This window comes from Panthera tigris, chromosome B4 (assembly GCF_018350195.1).
Source record: "Panthera tigris isolate Pti1 chromosome B4, P.tigris_Pti1_mat1.1, whole genome shotgun sequence".
Taxonomy (NCBI): domain Eukaryota; kingdom Metazoa; phylum Chordata; class Mammalia; order Carnivora; family Felidae; genus Panthera; species Panthera tigris.
The window spans coordinates 6,864,953-6,885,608 of NC_056666.1; the positions used below are offsets into that span (position 1 = coordinate 6,864,953).

The 20,656-nt window shown below is 44.2% G+C and overlaps 1 protein-coding gene across 1 annotated transcript in view; it reads left to right on the forward strand.

The window, feature by feature from the left end:
• ITIH2 (inter-alpha-trypsin inhibitor heavy chain 2) overlaps window positions 1-20,656 on the forward strand; it is a 47,944-nt gene that overhangs the window by 4,772 nt on the left and 22,516 nt on the right. Inside the window, exons 2-9 of the mRNA XM_007081192.3 lie at window positions 7,402-7,481; window positions 7,709-7,851; window positions 9,128-9,202; window positions 10,910-10,942; window positions 12,353-12,522; window positions 15,459-15,563; window positions 16,313-16,475; window positions 20,163-20,270. Of these exons, the coding sequence (XP_007081254.2) occupies window positions 7,768-7,851; window positions 9,128-9,202; window positions 10,910-10,942; window positions 12,353-12,522; window positions 15,459-15,563; window positions 16,313-16,475; window positions 20,163-20,270 (738 nt within the window). The 5' untranslated portion in view covers window positions 7,402-7,481; window positions 7,709-7,767. The remainder of the gene's footprint in view (window positions 1-7,401; window positions 7,482-7,708; window positions 7,852-9,127; window positions 9,203-10,909; window positions 10,943-12,352; window positions 12,523-15,458; window positions 15,564-16,312; window positions 16,476-20,162; window positions 20,271-20,656) is intronic.

Here is a 20,656-nt window from a genome sequence, read left to right on the forward strand (position 1 = left end):
TCCACCAAAAAACTGCCAGAACTGATTCATGAATTCAGCAAAGTTGCAGGATATAAAATCAATATGCAGAAATCGGTTGCATTCCTATACAACAACATTGAAGCAACAGAAAGAGAAATCAATCCCATTTACAATTGCACCAATAATCATAAGATATGTAGGAATAAATCTGACCAAAGAGGTGAGAATCTATACACTGAAAACTATAGAAAGCTTATGAGAGAAATTGAAGAAGACACAAAAAAAATGGAAAAAGATTCCATGCTCCTGGATAGGAAGAACAAATATTGTTAAAATGTCAATACTACCTAAAGCAATCTACATATTCAATGCAATCCCTATCAAAAGAACACCAGCATTCTTCACAGAGCTAGAACAAACAATCCTAACATTTGTATGGAACCAGAAAAGACCCCGAATAGCCAAAGCGATCTTGAAAAAGAAAACCAAATCAGGAGGCATCACAATCCCGGACTTCAAGCTCTACTACAAAGCTGTAATCATCAAGACAGTATGGTACTGGCACAAGAACAGACACTCAGATCAATGGAACAGAACAGAGAACCCAGAAATGGACCCACAAACGTATGGCCAACTAATCTTTGACAAAGCAGGAAAGAATATCCATTGGAATAAAGACAGTCTCTTCAGTAAATGGTGCTGGGAAAACTGGACAGCGACATGCAGAAGAATGAACCTGGACCACTTTCTTACACCATACACAAAAATAAACTCAAAGTGGATGAAAGACCTCAATGTAAGACAGGAAGCCATCAAAATCCTCAGGAGAAAGCAGGCAAAAACCTCTTTGATCTTGGCCGCGGCAACTTCTTACTCAACATGTCTCCGGAGGCAAGGGAAACAAAAGCAAAAATGAACTACTGGGACCTCATCAAAATGAAAAGCTTCTGCACAGCGAAGGAAACAATCAGCAAAACTAAAAGGCAACCGACAGACTGGGAGAAGATATTTGCAAACGACATGTCAGATAAAGGGTTATACAAAATGTATAAAGAAGTTATCAAACTCAACACTCAAAAAACAAATAATCCAGTGAAGAAATGGGCAAAAGACATGAATAGAAACTTCTCCAAAGAAGACATCCAGATGGCCAACCGACACATGAGAAAATGCTCCACATCACTCATCATCAGGGAAATACAAATCAAAACCACAATGAGATACCACCTCACACCTGTCAGAATGGCTAACATAAACAACTCAGGCAACAACAGATATTGGCGAGGATGTGGAGAAAGGGGATCTCTTTGGCACTGCTGGTGGGACTGCAAGCTGGTGCAGCCACTCTAGAAAACAGCATGGAGGTTCTGCAAAAAACTAAAAATAGAACTACTCTACGACCCAGCAATTGCACTACTAGGTATTTATCCAAGGGATACACATATGCTGTTTTGAAGGGATGCATGCACCCTAATCTTTATAGCAGCACTATCAACGATATGGTAAGAGCCCAAGTGTCCATCGATGGATGAATGGATAAAGAAGATGTGGTACATATGAACAATGGGGTATTACTCGGCCATCAAAAAGAATGAAATCTTGCCATTTGCAACAACATGGATGGAACTAGAGGGTATTATGCTAAGTGAAATTAGTCCGTCAGAGAAGGACCAATATCATATGACTTCACTCCCATGAGGACTTTAAGAGACAAAACAGATGAACATAAGGGAAGGGAAACAAAAATAAAGACAGAGAGGAGGACAAGACAGAAGAGAACAAACTGAGGGTTACGGGAGGGGTTGTGGGAGGGGGGATGGGCTAAATGGGTCAGGGGCACTAAGGAATCTCCTGAAATCATTGTTACACTATATACTAATTTGGATGTAAATTAAAAAATAAACAAATAAAAAATAAATAAGTAAATAAACATTAAAATATATGTCTATATAAAAATAAATAAACATTAAAATTTTTTTTAAAGAACCTTTTTTTTTAAAGAACCTAGACACTACACTTTAGTCACCAAGACTTCATGGCTATTTGCCAACTGCCCAGTTTTTATAGCTGTAAATGCAAGTCTTCACCCATCTGCAAGCTGTTCGTTGTTACTCAGCAATAATCAGCACATACACTTCTATACATCAAAAGCACCCGCTTGCTAAGTGACATAAATACAGAGCATTTCACATGAGCATCTTACCATCGGTCCTCAATGCGGCTGCCTTGGCTTAGAGCTCCATGCCTCCCCAGCGCGTGAGCATCTCCGCTGCCTCAGAAACTTCCATTTCCGTCATCCTCACTTCACCTGAAATGATCTTTATAAAACGTGTTTTGTCTTGCTTCTGTCCTTCTAAAAATCCTCGTTGGACTCCCAGCGCCCAGAGCACAGGGTTGAGAGTCCCTTGGTGCGGCGTATGCGGCTCTCCTGCACCTGGGCCCCTGGCCATCTCCTGCCAGACCGAGGGACGCCCATCGCCCAGAATGCCCCGGCCGCCTCTGCACCCCCTATGCTCCCTTCCTGGGTGGCATTCTCCCATGGTCAGCCTGGACAAATCCTGCCCGTCCTCCTAGACCCACGGAAGTGACGTCTTCTCTGTGAAATGGGCGTCTTTCCCGAAGGGAGTTGGCCATACCTTCCAGAACCACGTCCTCTTCTCCAGTTTATCACAGGTTGCTGAGTGCTGTCTGCCCTTCCCACGTCCTTGTGCACTGCCACGCTGAACCACTTGACAGTCGGTCTCCATCAGGGTGTTTATGGTACATGAACTAGTTCGTTAACCCAGCGCGCGGCTCTCTTAGCCCCTGATCGTTTCTCCCTTTGCTGTTTGTCCATATTTCACTGGTATAAACTTTTTATAAAATTTTCCCCCTTTGTATCACTTCCCGGGAATTTGTTTCTGGGGTAGAGATAGTGTGGCAAGATTTTAGAGCTCATGGCTTATATTTGTACCACGTCGGTCACCAGACAGATGGAGCCAGTCTCTGTGCCACCAAGCAATCCGTGATCATCCGTTTCTCTACAGCTCCCGGCACCATTTGTAAGTGTCTGAGCTGTGTTTTGGTGGAATACAGCAGTCCCCCCCCCCCACCCCTTATCCAGAGTTCCAGTTTCCCGGTTTTGGTTTCCCGCTATCTCAACCACGATCTAGAAGAGGATCTTCAGAAGGTCAGAAGGTCAACAGCAGCCTCACGCTACATGTGACCCCTGCGTCACCTCGCTTCATCTCATCACGTAGGCATTTTGTCATTTCACGCCATGGCAGGAAGGCTGAGTGCAGGACCGTAAGGCATTTTGAGAGAGAGAAGAGAGAGACCACACGTACAGAACTTCACTATCTCGTTAAATTGCTCTATGTTATTGTTAGTTATTGTTGCTCCTCTCTTACTCTGCCGAACTTGTAAGTTAAACTTGATCGTGGGTATGTATGTAGAGGAACCAACAGCGTACATAAGGCTCAGTACTATCCACGGTTTCAAGCATCCACTGAGGATCTTGGAACTTGTCCCCACGGATATCAGAGGACTAAGGTATGTGTTTGATAGCAAATTAAAGCCGCTTTTGTTTTCCATCTGAGTATTGTTTAACCCATGTAATGTAACGTCTACATTTCCTTCTATGTTATGTCTCTGCTCATCTAGGAGCCACATCTTCTGTGAGGCTTGCCAGCCTCAGCCCGTGTTCCCATCCTGCCTCCGCCACCTTGAGCAAGTCACTTAACCTCTCTGAACCTCCGTGCCCTCTTCTGTAAAGGACAGGGAAAGACAGATTGCAGCTTTCGTCGGTCCTAGTAAACCTTAACCAGTTTTGCTAATCATGTGTATTTTACTCGTTCTACTGTTTCCTTTATCAGGTGCCTCAAAAAAGACCCAGCACGTAGTAGGTAGCCAGTTTTCATTACTCTTTTTAACATGAAATTCTTTGAATCATTTACATTTTTGTTGTATATCACATGAGATATGGATTACAGTTGATTCTTTTTCATACCTCTATCAAATTGTTCCAGGAGCATTTATGAAGGACTGAATTCATTCCCTAGTGTTTTGTTGCTACGGGTCTGTAATACATTCTATATGACATGTATTTCTGGAGTCACTATTTTATTCCATTGATCAGCATCTATACTTTTAAGCATCACACCATAGGTGTTTTTTAACTTGTGCTTTGTAATGAATTTTAAAACCTAAAACATGGGGCATAATTCTTAGTGGTTTCAAACCATGTTTCTTTGACTTTTGTCTTTTCATCCTGTAGAGTTTTCCAGTTCTATAAACTCCTTTATTTTACCAAAGTTTAAGATGGTTCTTGTTATAAATCTCTGTCCTGACTTAAATGTCTATGTGCTTTTGATACACTTAGTAAAAAGGTACTTCTTTTGTGCCATTTCTAGGGCAATCACTAGTAAAGAAAAATGTAACTGATTTTGTGGGTTCACCTGTGTACCTTGCTGTTTGGCAAACAGATTTGCTACTTCTAGTAAATTTTTTAATGAGAGTCTCTAAATTTTCTACATTAGGAATCACACCCTCAACAAAAACTAATCTTGTGGTTTCTCTTTTTAAGAGAAGTGACTTTTCTGCATAGTGTTTCTTGATTTTTTCCAGTTTGAGTATTGGTTTTATACATGTGTACACGCACACACACACACACACACACACACACACTCACACACTCACACACACATGCACTCTTCCTGTATATTAAAAAAAAAAAGCTTCCTGAGATTAATGTTTTAAGCACTTTCACCTGAAATAGATTTTGTAATTTATTGAGTGACTTCTCAATAGCTATTGAGAGTGAGAAATTTTTAGTATTTTTGTTGCTGAAGTTTTAGTTTGATAAATTTTCTTATGTAATAACAGCCTCAATCACCTAGGCAAATCCCCTTTTCACTCTTATGGATTATTCTTTCCTGGTATGAAAATGTGGTCCAGGATAATATTTATTATTTTTAGTAAGGTAAATTGGTTGTAAAATTTTTTTAGTGTGTAATTCAGATTTGTGGGTGAAAACAACATCTACTTCATTGAATTAATTAAAAACCACGATGTCACTTTCAGTACGTTGTCCAGATATCGTATATCCTGTGAAGTTCCAAAAAGTGGTCAGGCTCAATTATTTTTTTATGTGATTTTTCTATTTCTCTCTCCGTTTTTTTGTTCTGTTTACCTCTATATTACGGGCTATTTTTAATAAATATTTTACATTTAATGTAAATGAATTTGACATACTGGTCAATTCATGTTGATACTCTACATCTTGGGGCACCTGGGTGGCTCAGTCCGTTAAGCATCCGACTTCAGCTCATGTCATGATCTCCTGGTTCGTGAGTTCAAGCCCCACATCAGGCTCTGTGCTGACAGCTCAGAACCTGGAGCCTGCTTCGGATTCTATGTCTCCCTCTCTATCTCTGCCTCTCCCCTGCTCATGCTCTGTCTCTCAAAAATAAACATTAAAAAAAATTCACAAAAAATACTGTATGCCTCATCTTCACTTTTAAATTGTTTTCACATATTCTGCATTTATTAATCACATTGATGGATCACTGTCTTCCAATTTAAAAACGTATTTTATTATCATGTTTTCTCCAAACTGTTGATTTCTTTTTTTTTTAAATTTTTTAGTGTTTATTTATTTTGAGAGATAGCAAGAGACAGAGTGCGAGAGGGGGAGGGACAGAGAGAGAGAGAGACAGACCCAGGATCCAAAGCAGTCTCCAGGCTCTGAGCTGTCAGCACAGAGCCCGACGTGGGGATCGAACTCATGAACCACGAGATCATGACCTGAGCCGAAGTGGGACACTTAACCGACTGAGCCACCCAGGTGCCCCTCCAAATTGTTAATTTCTAATCTTAAACTTAATTCTCTCTTCTGACTTTCTTTTTGTTATGATTTGCTACATCTATTTTAACCTGACACCCCCTTTGTAACACCCTCTTTGTTTTTAAGTCTTTGAAATGAACAGAATTTTAATGCAATATCAACTTTTAGTCTGTTTTTGTCTCATTGAGATGAAGTGTCTCATGGAGACGGCGTATGGTTGACTTTTTTTTTTAATTGTCAAATTTTTTTAATTTAATTTGCATTGTATATTCTACTTGAAACTACACTTTGAATGATTTTTGGCATGTGCGTGGATATTATAAATAAAATTGTAGTTTTTTTATGTACCATCCTGCATATTTCAATATAAATTTCTCTTCAGGGCATTGTTTTTGACTTTCTTTCTTCCTTTGCATTGTTTCTGAAATAAACTTTTAAACCTTTTCCCTTTAAACAAAATCCACGGCTGTCTCAGACAATGGCCGTGTGTTCGATGTAACTCTCACAGTGAGTCTCTGGGTTCGAGGGAAGCTGCTGGGTGTGCTCAGAATAGGATCCCCTGGAAAGAGCTCTCCAGCATCACGTGTCTGAGGCCAAAGCAGACTTCCTAGTTCCATGCAGGTGCAGGTTCCCCCGTGGGAGTGGACTTTTAGAGAGTGGTCATTTCCAGCTACAAGTCCAAGGCCAGGTGTTAGATCCCAGAACATTAGGCAGGAAGCCATGGGTTCTACTCTGAGAAGGAAAACCAGAAAAGGCATGGGGGCTCAGGTCCCCTGCTGACCAAACTGGGGTCCACGGCATGACCCTTGTTCAAGCAAATGTCTGGAATAGAAACTCAAGAGAAAGACTCATCAAGTAGACTTACCATGCAGGTTGGGGACTTCAGGTGAATTCTCGTCTAGATTCACACCTGGAACACTGGATCCCAGTGATGGACGGCAGGTTACCTCTCCTAAGCCTGCGTGGCCATGGAGAGCAAAGTGCTTGGGGTCAGGCCAACCTTGCTGGATCTGTGTCTCCACTTACCGTGAGATGTGGAATAAATTACTTAGCCTTATTTTCCTCCATTATAAAGGAGGATAAATATAGCACATACCTCGCACGGTTCTTGTATAGATTCAAAAAAAAGAGAGAGAGAGTTAAAGATAATAAGTAAAAATGCCTGACACCAGAAAGCCTCAGTACCTCTTAGCTGACAGTATTTTATTATCTCCAGACCACAAATGGGAAGCAATCATCCACAGTGTTTCCAGACTGGGTTTTCTCTGATTCTGGAACTGAGGAGAATTAATTTTTCCACGGACCTGAGTGAGGCTGATCAGGGACAGCCACAAGAACAGACACTGTCCTCTGAGTCAAAGACACTCGTGAAACATCCCCACTGAAGAGCGTGCCTTTGTACCTGGCACGGCTGTGTGCCCGGTGCTTTACTGCAGTGGATCCTCAGTTATCAGAGACAGAGGGGAACAGGCTAGCAGTGAATGCTTTGCTCAGAAAACCAGTGTGTCTCTTTCTCCACTTGTGCTAAACTTCTCCTGCTTTCATTTGAATAAAAGGGCTTCGTTTCCAGAAACTTTACACTGACGCTATTTCTCTGACTCTCTCTCTCCATATAGTTCCCCACCTGGTCCGTGAAAGAGGATGATGCTGATCTTCAGGTCCCTCTGATTCTGAGATGAACAGAAATCAGCAAAAGGCAAGGAAAGCACATCCATCTGACCCTGACTTGTCCTCACAGCCCACTGACTACCTCTGGCTTTGCTGTTTGAATAACCTCTGGGTGTCCGATCCACCCCCACGGCGCAAGTTTGAACTCCAGAACAAATATTTGTCCCGTTTTTGAACAAAGTTTGAGAGCTTTCTTCTTCTTTTTTCTTCTTTTAAAAAACACACTCTTCTGCTGTTCCTTTGAACTGGGTTCAGCGAGGAGTGGAATTCTCCCGAGACCCTGCACGGAGAGCTTGGCAAAGCCACCCAGCAAAATGAGTCGACTCACGTGCCTTCTCGTCTGCTTCTTCGTTTCTGTAACACGAGGCTTCGAAATCCCCACCAGTGGACTTCCAGAAGTAAGTACTTCCAGAAAACCCCTTGTCGTTGCCCTGTGCATTTGCCCAGTAGTCTGTGGCCATTGCTATTTAAGGACTATGGTCTGTGCGGAAAGGAAATTTGTGGTAAAATTCATCTGGGTAGGAGTGTTCGCTTTTCTAATTACTGGAATGTGTACTTACCTTTGAAAGCATTAATGGGATTTGCATGAGTATTAAGTCAAATTCAATGGACCGGCCCCACGGGGCGCCATCTATGGAACCCAGCTGCCTACTCCTTATCTGAAAAATGGGGATCCTTGACCCACCCCAAAGGTACTAGAGGAATTCAATGACATATGTAAACTACCTAGCACAATGCAAGCTCTAGGAAGCACTTAATAATTATTAGCTGGATGAGGATGACACATCGCTATCAGTATAAGAAAAGTCATTAACACTATTGGTTTTCATACCCATGTGAACCATGAGTCCTGTAGTGAGGGCACTTTAAATATTCCTGTTGGGAGGAGATGGCCTGCAGGCTGGCAGATGGCAGGAATTATTTCCAGGGAGTTCAAGGCTTCTACTTCAGATCCTTGGCCATCGCCAACAGAAGGAAGTTTTGGACTGAGTCATTTTGAATGTCACGCAAGAGTTATTCTGACGCCAGAAAAGCAATGTGTGTTATGGGAATATCGTAGGAGATGCAGAGGCTTTGTAATACTTGCAGAGTGGATTACCCACAAAAATGCCAAAGAACGGGATGGCAGGGGTGCGGGGGGAATCACTCTGTCTGCTTAGAAACGATCTTATTTTCCAACACCTTAAGAACCCCCGGAGGGTGTTGGAAATCTCACTGACAGAGCCAGGGATCCAAGCCAAGATACCCAAATGTGTTTGTGCATTCCTTTCCTATCAACATTTTAAATTGGAGGAGACGTATGGACATATTTATCCACTCACACATTTGCTGATGCCAAGATCTACCCCATGCCTCCCCCAGGCACCTCCCTGATCACTGGGTTGCAGTGACCCCCCCCTGAATGTCCCCATCGTCTTCTGGCAGACTAAAAAATGTGTTCCTTCGTCCAACAAATTGGAGGATAACAGCTTCCATTTTGTCACCTCTGAGACATAACTAGCAAACATAAAAACATTAAAGAAGTCATTGTATTAAAAAATGGGATTTCCCAGAGTTATAGGAAACAAGATAGCAAAGCATAATGAATGAATCCCTTATGCCTGTCCCTCGCTGCCTCCTTTGCTCTGAATCTTTTTTATTAATAGAAATAAATATCCTAAATTCTTTTCTAAGTTTGCAGAATATGGAGATCTCGTGGAGCTGGCCCCGGGGAAATTTCAGTTTGCACCAGAGAAACAGAGATTTCAGGTACAGTAAGCCTCAGTCTCGAAAGGGACGAGTGAAAGAGATCACGACCGAAGGAGGGAAAAGATTAAGATGCTTCTTGCTAAATGGTCTCAGAGCTTTATTTTTTATCATAATGGTCACCTTAGTTCCTTAAAGGATGAAGAGCTATGTGTTTCCTTCTAATTTTAAGACTATGGGATGATGTTACTGCCTCATAAGGAAGGATTTCTTCTTAGGGAGGGCATTTCTTCTCCCGGGGGTGGCAGATACCTCCCCCTGGGCACACATCCTCCTGGGGCAGTCACTGCTGCGGTGGGGAGTAGCTCAGAGTCTGGGGGACCGGCCATGTCCAAGGCTGCATCCTGGAGGCCGCCAGCAACAGCACAGATGCGTCCTTTAACTCTTGGGGGTGAGTTCTCCAGGGAAGCCAGCCAGGGTGTGGCTTCTCCTGCATGGAGGCCACGTGCTGGGAATGGGGGTGTTTCATAGACACCACACGAAGCTGACCAACGGCTTATTTTGTACGGATGTGACTTTTTGAGTCTCTGAAAGTCCAGGTTTCTTGTAGACCAGTAGTATTGAAACCCAATAGGCAAGTTCTCATGCCATCCGGCCACAAGAGGGAAAACTTCTTCTCGTCACTGAAAATTACATTCAAAAAGTTCAGAAGAGGGTAACTGTTGACCTCATGACGTCACAGAACACTGCCCCAAAACCTCAGTTCATCCCAAATTAGCATAACTAGCCTTATATCCAGCACCTGACTTATTCTGTTAAAGTTCAACAGACATTAGGTGTTCACCCTTTGCTTTAAACCCATTCGGCTTTCCGTGTCCAGAGGACAATCCTTCATGTGGATAATTCCCTCACATGGCAGTTGAAGTACAGGATTTTTCACATGACAGTCACTGCTCTTGGCCCCAGAGAGGAAATACCTCGAAATCCCTACCCTCATGTAGCTGAGCCCAATGGAAGAGACAGACACACGTCCACGCTGTCTCGCTTGGAAGGAAGAATTCAGCTGCCATGAAAACTTAAAGGAAGCGTACCTGGATTTGGGGGTGGGGGGCCATGAGAGAGCTTGACTGACAAAATTCCCCCAGGCTGAGGTCTGAAGGATGGGGGTGGGGTGGGGTGGGGTGGGTGGGGGGACAAGGGACCCTGTAAGGCAAAGCACTTATAGACCTTGTGAACGGCATGCCCAGAGCCCCAGCATCCAGATCACCACTCAACTAAATAAAAAATAAATAAATAAAACAGGATAAAGGTGATACAGGCCACTCAGTGTGTGTTTGGTTGAATGTTTTCATTTAAAAATATTTGTTCTAAAACTGAGGGTTGATGGGGGGTGGGAGGGAGAGGAGGGTGGGTGATGGGTATTGAGGAGGGCACCTTTTGGGATGAGCACTGGGTGTTGTATGGAAACCAATTTGACAATAAATTTCATATTAAAAAAGAATAAATAAAATAAAATAAAAATATTTGTTCTAGCATTATATCAAAGAATGATGTGCTTGCCAAGTGGCTGGGAAATGTGTTCAGAGAAACATACCATTGGGAAAATAGTATTCGAGACTATTTGACATTTATGTCTTGGCTCCAGTGAATCAATTACAGATCAGTATTGAAGGGAAACAAATTTTTTTTTGACTGAGAGAAAGCAGCTTTTGTCCTCTAGGTAATAAGTAACACACTTTTGAAGAATGATTATCTAACTTCCTTTCACAGAGAAGCATTTCCGGAGAATCTGGAGAAACGATGGTGAGTTTACTTTGATTTTGTTAAAAATTAACACCGGAATGATTTTCCTGTTACCTATTATCTGGAGATCAATATGGTTGCCTCCTTCGTCTCTATCCCTGAGAGCATTTACCTGACTTGCGAAATATCCTCTTGCCCAATTCTGTTTGGAAGTGTGTCTGAAATTCAGCATGAGAGTAGCCAGGAGAGATGTCACCAGGAGCTGAAAATGTCGTTTCTCTCAACCGTCTCAAGTTTTGCCAACAACACTGGCTTCATCCAAGCACATGTATTCATTCCAGCTTAGCCGTTTTCACTTAAAATATGACACCTAACAGCTTTGGAGGGGGGAACGGGACTGTGAGAAGGAGCTCCCCAACACAACATGGCCCGATTCCCTGAGATGTTCGAAGAAGTCCTTCCTGTGGTGAGAAAACATCAAAAGGAAGTGGTTTACGTTGGCTTCCTGCTCTGCACGGACAGAAACTTTGAGAAGCATACATTTAAGGGGTAGTAAGGACAAGTAACGTAGCCCGGATTTTGTCGTAGCTTGAAGTTGGCTGGCTGTTACCGAGTCCAGAGGTTTAATCTTGGCTGATGGACTTTGGCACGTGACACCTACTATCGAAATAAATCCTTTTGGAGAAACAAGCAAAATCTTGTGATGGGTCACATCATTGCCATGGTCCTGAAGAAGCTCGCAGTTCTCAGGCATCTCCTGAAAGATGTGGGCTTTTAGTACCTTGCCTTTGAGCACACTGAGATACCGTAATTTTTCACACTAGAGCTGCCTTAAGTCTGTAGAGCAGCGTGGGGAAAGGGGATCCAGAGCACGGGACCAATCATCGCGTCCACATGATACTTTCTCTCCACGTTCCATTGGTTGCTCACACCCGTCAGCGTGTTACCGTTTGTATGTTGTTCGAACTGGGGGAAGGAGAAGAAAAGTGGGAGAAGATGGCCCCGTAACAGATACGGTGGAAGAAGGCAGGTAGCAGTATGGGGACCACACGTGTATTTCCACCCCACTGTCCCCTTGCTGCGCCCCACTCTGAAGACACAGCCAGGGTCCCCTAAACCCGCGATCCCGTATCCTTTCCTTTGCTAGGGCCCTGCATTTGACGTTATTGCCTGAACTTTCTCGCTCCAACCTTGCTTCCCACAACCATTTTCTACTCGCATTCTCACTTTAGACGTCATTATTAATAGACCCATAGAGCTGAAAGGCATCTCCAGAGATCTTAAAACAAAGGCAGGCTTCTGCCTGGGAAATATCCTAAGCGAGGAGAAAGCCTAGTAATACCTGAGTCGTATGCTTCGCAATGCCTGAGGATCGTTCATGATAGAATGTAGTGCTGTTAACATCAAATATGTGGCGAAGTTCTGTGCCATTTTGCCATGAGTACGCCTATGCTTTCTTACCAATTACAGGACGATGTTGATCAAGTAACTCTTTATAGCTATAAAGTCCAGTCCACTATTACTTCTCGTATGGCCAACACCTTCATCCAGACCAAAGTGGTGAACAACTCCCCACGGCCTCAGAATGTTGTGTTTGATGTTCAGATTCCCAAAGGAGCCTTCATCTCCAACTTTTCCATGTGAGTAACTCCTATCCAGACTACAAATTGGCTTTGCTCTACTCATAGAATCAACCCCCCTCATAGTTAGAGTGGACCTTAATGGCCAACTGCTCTGGTGGTTCTCACTCTCAGAGCTGTGGACCCACTGGATGTCAAGAGTCATGGTGGGCTGGGTCCCCATGATTTGTTTCTGTTCAAAGTATCAGAATTTGTGAAGGATTTGCTTTTCACGCCTCATAAATGAAAGCTAACTAAGCTATCTCTCTGGTAACAACTCTTAGTTGCACTTGAACATGCTTTCTCGGGGGAGATATATGGAGTAGCCGTGGCTTGTAGGAAACCAAGTATGTGTGCAGAGCAGTTCTGTGTCTCCTGTCATTTGTTTCTCTATGGGGAAAAAATATGAGAACTACTGATTAAGTCCAATCACGTGTCCAGTGATCGGATTCCTCAATTAACGCTGAGGACAAATGGCTCATTCAGGTTTGACTTGCATATCTCCTTACGATAAACTCACTACCTTCCAGAGCAATCCACTCAATGGTTGACAGGTCTGTTAGAATGATTTCTCATACTTCACTGAAATCTGTTCCGCTTCTACCCACCGGCTCTGGTTCCACTCACAAAACATTTTCTTTTCCTAATTCTCTGCAAAATACATACTGAAGTGTTCGAGGATGAAATGATATGCTGTCTGAGATTGGCTTCAAAATAGTCGAGTAGGGGTACAGGTGAATTGAGACCAGCTGAGTACTGACTGATAACGGTGTGGCTCAGGGATGGTTTCATGGAGGTTTCTTATATTGTTCTATTTTTGTATATTTAAAGATTTCCATAACAAAAAATATTTTTCAACTGCTCCAGTGCTTTCTAAAGTGAAGTCCAATTATCTTGTCCCGCCTGGTGGCTTCACTTATCAAGGCTAAACATCGCTTATTCTTCCAAGTGATTGGATGGCTTTGTACCCCCGATCACTTAGGTGGCCATCCCCACAGTGTGCCCCACCCGGCCATGTCCTTCCCATGTCCTGTGCCCAGCACAGAGCACACGGCTCTGCATACAGTCTGCCTATTTTTTTTTTTTTTTACTAAGATATTAGATTGAGATACTTCTCATCAGCTTTGGTCTTTCATATACCAAGGTCACCAACAATAACTGTGAATGAATGAAGCGTTCAAATACCACGCACCTTGGCCTCTAAAAATGGCAGAGCATGATAATCATATTTTCTAAACCAAGCAAAGTAGGTGGGGAAAAGGTGTCAGGTGACTTTGGCTTGATATCCTTTGAATTGGCTTAGAAATTTTTTTATTTTTTATTTCTGTAAAAAAATTTTTAGTGTTTATTTTTGAGACAGAGAGAGAGAGAGAGAGAGTGAGTGAGTGGAGGAGGGGCAGAAAGAGAGTGGGAGACACAGAATCCGAAGCAGGCTCCAGGCTCTGAGCTGTCAGCACAGAGCCTAACGCAGGGCTCAAACTCACAAACCATGAGATCATGACCTGAGCCGAAGTCAGATGCTTAACACACTGAGCCATGCAGGTGCCCCAAGAAATTTATTTATTTTTTTTAATTTTAGGCAGCCTGTTCTAAAAACAAAAATGTAGAAGGAAGAGCTTTTATGTAGCAGTATAACATGATACTGTGTCTGAAAAATCGTCTTTAAACTCTTCTACTAAATTTTTGTTTCTCAACCACATAACCAGCATTTATTCTAGACATCGCTTCTTTCTGTTTTCTTTCATTCTTTTCTTTCTTTTCCATCTCATTGCATAGAAGATTTGAGGTGACAAAGGATGATAGAACTGTGACATACATTTACTTTGGTCTCTCTCTAGTCAGGGATGACTTTGTGAGACCAGAGAATTCTACATGAGTTGCCAAGTCCTCGTCTCTGGTCAAAACATTTCTTCTGCTCCTTTTATCAAGGTTGCAAATATTCTCCTGCTAGAGATAACTTCCTTTTGTCTTAAAGATTTTTCGGTCTTTGAAACTGAGATTGGGTTGTTGGGGAGTAGGGCAGATCTGGACACATGGGTCTAGTTCTAGCTCTGTTTTTGACCGACTGTGTGACCTTGAGCAAGGAAGTCACTGTCCCCTGGCTCTGATTTCTCTCATCTGAAGAAGCGGCCTTCACGCGTGCCTCACCAAGCATGCCAGTGGCTCCTGGGATGGGACACTGGCCGTCACACCTGCAGAAGGTCTAGCATTCTGGGTCCCCTCCCATAATGCCAACAGTACTTTCGGTCATCGGCACAACAAAAGACTTCTCCACGCGTTTCTAAATACCTCCTTGGTGAGAGGCACTATCCCTTTGAGTGCCATGGGCGCCATTTTGCTTCTGAGATCCTGTAATTTGATGGCTCTGACCCATCATTAACTTGGTACGCAGTAGATGACAAGCACTTAAAGTGGGGCAGGTAAAGATGGAGAAGGAGAAGGAAGCCAGAGGTCCCCGAGGGAGATGTTAGAGGGATAAACACCCATGTGCTAAGGGATTCCCCAGCACCGTCCTCCTTCCTTCCTCTTCCCCACCCTTGCAGGGCAGTGTGACGCCTCCAGGCTCTTAGAAGAAGAATTTTCTGAACAAATGTAAGCCAGACAACCAGTGATTTCTCAGTCACCTCCCCTGGGCACATTTCTAATTCAAAAGGGATACCCAAAGGGAACACAGCTTAATCTGAAGGGTAAAACTTGAAGATGCGGAGTGATTGTAAACACACGCAGCAACTCCAGAGGGGAAGCTCTCAGGATGGGCGCCTACCTCTTAAATCACCCTCCCAGATAAAGGGACTCCTGACCGTGACATAGGCAGATGCCTCTCTTCTTGTTACTTCTAGGTGCAACATGAGAATTGCCCCCATTCACTAAATCCTCCAAGGTGGGTTGTTTGTCTTTAGTTTGCTTTGCTAAGACTGCTACTCGGGACAACTCAGTGGCCCCCTGTCATTTTTTAGGACCGTAGACGGCACAACATTCACGAGTTCAATTAAGGAGAAGACAGTGGGTCGAGCGCTGTACTCTCAGGCGAGAGCAAAAGGCAAGACCGCCGGGCTGGTGAGGTAAGGGCGGGGCCAGCTCGGCTCATCCGTGGCTCCTCCCACTCAATCCCATTTAATTTTTAAAAATCACTCATGGTTGCTCCTAACGCCCACATCATCCTCACTTGCTAACCGTGCTGTTTCCTCTTTAAAACTAAACACCTCAATCAACGATCGCGGTAACCTTGACGTGTATGTGTTTACATCAGGGCTTATGCTGGAAATGCATATCCCACTTGATGCAATAATAGATTTCTTCTTTCTGCAAACTTTCACAAACGGAAAGAGCCTCTGGAATGAGGCTCAAATGCCTCAGAGGAAATGCGTGCGGTCTCTGGAACCATCTGAGTTTGGGTTTGAGTCCTGGCCCCACAATTGAGTGGTCCTGAGCAGGTTGCTAATAATCTGTTAGCTTCATCTGTTATCATCTGGGAAATGAGGGTACTGATACCCGTCCTGCAGAGCCGCTGTGTTAGAAATGACGCCTGTCAAGTTCCTGGCGTGGAATGGGGATCGATAACTAGCAGAGGGCACTCAAATCTGTAAGAAGCTCTGGAAGAAAACGATCAGGCGGGAGAGGAGACTAAGCTGTTGGTGGAATTAAAGTTACCTGGAAGTTTCAGTGATGTCTGTTGTACCTCCTGTTCACTTTCACGAACACTGGAGCAGGCTTCATTGCCCAGAAAAGCCTAGATGCCCTGTGCATAGACGTGGGGTCTTGCTCTCCCTCGTGCATTTGGGGACTTACGTCGGGGGTGTTAAACTTTCAGGAGCAGGGCTCTTGACATGGAAAACTTCAAAACCGAAGTAAACGTCCTCCCCGGAGCGAAGGTGCAGTTCGAACTTCATTACCAGGAAGTCAAGTGGAGGAAGCTGGGATCCTATGAGCACAGACTCCATCTGCAGCCCGGACGACTGGCCAAACACTTGGAGGTGAGCCAAGATTTGCAGGGCGTGCGGTGACGCCCTCCCCTGAAGGCTCCTATCCCCCACCTGTGCTTTTCTCCCGGTCACCACCCCTTGGGGATGCTGGATGCATTCGACTCAGCAAGACAGTGAGGGGCACTGATCAGCATATGGGTTTGGAGTCCACCCATAAGGAGGGCACTTCCTTATGGATTTCAATGCCAGCCCAGCTCCTTATTAGTTGTGTTCATTTCCTGGGGTGGCCCTAACAAATGACCACAGCTGGGCGGCTTGAAACAACAGGAATTTATTTTCAGGACACAAATCTGAACTCAAGGTGTTAGCAGGGCCTTCCTCCTAACTGCTTAGGGGGAGAATCCTGGCTTCTCTCGGCGTGCGGCAGCCACTGGCACTCCTTGACTTGCGGCCTCCTAGCCACACTTCTCCGATCTCTGCCTTGGTGGCCACACCATGTGCTCCCCTACGTGTCTCACATTGTCCTCTGCCTTCTTCTTATAAGAAAACTTGTCCTTGGATTTAGAGTCCACTGAGTAGTACAGGAGGATCTCGTCTCGAGATCCTTACCTTAACTTCATCTGTGAAGATGCTCTTTCCAAAGGAGGTAACGTTCACAGTTTCCAGACGTGTAGACATGGCTTCGGGGGTCTTTGTGGGGGGAGTGCCATTCAGTCATTACGCTGGCCTGCTAACGCGGGACTCGTTATCTTGAGCGTCCGTTTTTTCATCTGCAGGAAGGGTACGATAACATATTTTCCGTGTAATTTATGGCAATGGGTGGCAAATGATAAGGACTCAGTGAAGCTAGTTCTCTTCCTCTGCCCGCCCCCCACTTCCTTACCAATATGAGCTCACCATTGCTGACTTGACTTCACCTGTTGCCCTCCGAACCGAGACAACCCTTTAGGGAGTTTGAAGCTTTGTGACATCACACGAACATTTTGTGTAGGAGGCAGAGCAGAGCCAGAAGCAGCCCAGGAGAGCATCCAATCCAATCTGCCTCTGCATTTGGCAGATAGGCTGTGAATGGCCCTCAGACCGAGAAGACTCCAGGGGATGATCTGATCCTGGCGAAATTTGTATCCTGATTTGGAAAGTTGCGTAACTGACCAACAGAACACACTTTCTTCTGGTGACCGCTGTGTGGCATCAGCCTGCTCTCGATGCCACTCAGTTCTTTTAAGTGCCCCTTCTGGCACATACCATGCCTTTGTGAAAAATAGGATAAGATGCCCTTCCTCCTGGCAAAGGCCACATCGTGACTTGGCAAGTGGGTTATGGGCCACCTCCCAGCATCCTTGATGGTCCTGGCTGGCGGCTCTGCACAACTCAACAATGTGACCCTGGTTATTTTACTAGGAGTGATGAAGAATGTAGGCCTGTCACCCCCATTCTCTTGCTCAATGCTTGAATCCCATGGTAAATAGATACGATCAGCATCTTGCCTATAGTGATGCAAGTACCGAGGTGGTTAATAATATTAATTAGTAACTGAGTTAATGGTAGGAGAAGGCATATTCTACGTGATTGACTCCTCCCCACAAATCATATGTGTGAAGCACCTGCCACTCATAACGAACAGGGACTTTTTTTTTTAAGTTTATTTATTCTGAGGTGGTGAGGGGCAGAGAGAGAGAGGGGAACAGGATCCTAAGCAGGCTCTGTGCTCTGCACAGATGTGGGGCTTGAACTCACAAACTGTGAGATCATGACCTGGGCGGAAATCGAGAGCCGGACACTTAACCGACTGAGCTACCCAGGCACCCCTCCTCCCCACAAATTACAAAGTAGGTCTCATTAGCCCTGACTTGCAGATTTATATAAATAACTTGCCTAAGGAACCAGACCTAGGAAACCATTAAGATCTGGAACTATGTCTGACTGCATCCCAGACTACATTCTATGCTACCAATGCAAGAATTTGAGTTTGAGTCCATGAAGATAATGATTCTTAACACACATACCGAGTAGCACATAAATCTTTCTTGTATTTCTGAAATGTTTGTTCATCCTTAAACTTCCCACGCTGTCAGGAATTCCTTGTTTTTAAAACAAGACAGGTGGAGTCTTAGAATATTAGCAAGGGCGTTAGACCCGGTGGCAAGTTTTCCGAGTTCTGGTCCAGAGTTGGCACTCTGGCCAAACCTGCTTCCCGGCCTTCAGTTTCTCATCTGGGAAATAAGAGGTTGGACTAGATGGTTTTTAAGGTACTTTCCAGCCCAAATAGTCTATGAAATATTTCAGTTTCTAAAGAGACTTGATTTCATCCAAAGATAAATGAAGGAGAAATCATAAAGTTAGACCTTCTCCCTGTGCTTATTCCAGAAAAGGTTTCTAATCACCATCGGAAGGACTGGAAATACAGGAATTGCGGGGAACACATCTCTTTTTAACCCCCACCCCAACCCCCCAGCTGTATGTATCAAATCTTGGGAAAATGTTTTATTCCAACTCCTGTGTTCCTTACCGAAAAGTCAACAAATATGGCAAGTGACTCACTCTACACTTGTTCACAGGTAGAATCTTATGGGAGAATGAAAGCAGAGCCCCAGTTCTCTGTCAATTTCCGGCTTTTCTCCCTGACCTTCAAGAGCTGCTTAATCAACTGCCAGCAATGAGTGGGTCAGACTGTCCTGGGGTGACTGACTGACCCGATTCTGTGTAGATTTAATCCTTACCAACATGGAGAATCTGGAGCTAATGGGAATTGTGGAGGCAAATTAAGTTCCCATCTTGTAACTACCAAGAAAGAAAATGTTGGCTCTGCTTAGACAAGTGTCCATGACTTTATGAAAGCAGATTTGAAAAAATCAGCGGGAATTTTGACATGATTCCAAAGGCAGGTACTTCCAAAGGGGAGATAGCTCATCACTGTTGCAAAGGATCCTAAATGAGGAAGAGGCAGTAAGGAAACCAATGTGCACACGACTGTATCTGACGACCTCACACGAAAGCAGGCGTGTGCAAAAGAAGGGACATCTCGTGGAAAACATTGTGGCATTGTGGCATGGGGCTGATGGATAGTTTGGCGATATCTACCGGAAAGACAGAGCGGGAGCTATTGGAGGATAGGAAGCGGTGTACAAAGTATTAGGGGCTTGGGCCCTGGGTTTGAAGCCTGCCTCAGCCACTTATGAACTGGGTCACTCTGAATGAGCAATAACAAATAAAACGGTAATAGACAGTAACATTATCGATAAGAGTTAAATGAGTTCATACATGTGAAGTGCTTAGCGGACCATGTAGGGTCTATAGAGAGGAAGCCAGGATTATGGTTTTTCCAAAGATCACCCAAGGGGATGCCCTATTTAGCTCTGCCCAAAGCAGGTAGATAGAAAAGACATGAAAAAGCCCAGGAGAGAGCCACAGAGTAACTGCAGAATCCTTTAGAAATGGCTTTCCTTTTCTTCCCCCCTTTAACAGCACGAAGACTCTTAGAAACAACAACAGCCCCCCAAAACTGGAATAGGATAGAAACGGGGCATTAAGCCCGGAGGAATGAAGTACTAGAAAGGAAGAACTGAGTTGCCCATCACATGAGATGAGTCATATCCCACAGAAGTTAAGGACCATGAGGAAGTGATCATGGAACCAGGCTGGGTTGTCTCTGGGAAAACTTACAGCAGAGGATGTAGTAATTGTAGTTTTTGCTCAAAAAGCCTTGAGGCTTAGAATAATTTGCTTTCCCTTCTCCAGGTAGACGTGTGGATTATCGAACCCCAGGGAATAAAATTTCTTCATGTTCCTGACACATTTGATGGTCATTTTGATGGTGTTCCAGTGCTATCTAAAGGACAGCAGAAGGTATCACAAGTATTGCCCATTGCAAAGGGTCTAAGTGGCTACTAGCTCATGAGTTCTCTTCCCTCCCTGTGCTCTGGGGAACAGAAAAGAGTTCAGGTGTTGAGCTCTGTGAAGGAACAGGCACCTCTGAGCAAAATCGAGGGTCTTCCCCAGGGTCTGCAGAACACAACTCCCAACTGTCTCATTGCGTTTTGACCACTGACTTTCCCTTTGGGGGCCCCATGTCCCTCAAGTCATCTGCTTGACCAGTAGCCAAAAGACAGCTTCCACATAAATGGTCTCAGTCATAGCAAGAGATCCTCCGCTTAATTCTCTTTACTTCAAGGCCAATAATAACCAACAGTGGAGGAGGCCAGTTCCTCTAAGAACCTTTCACAAACTCATTC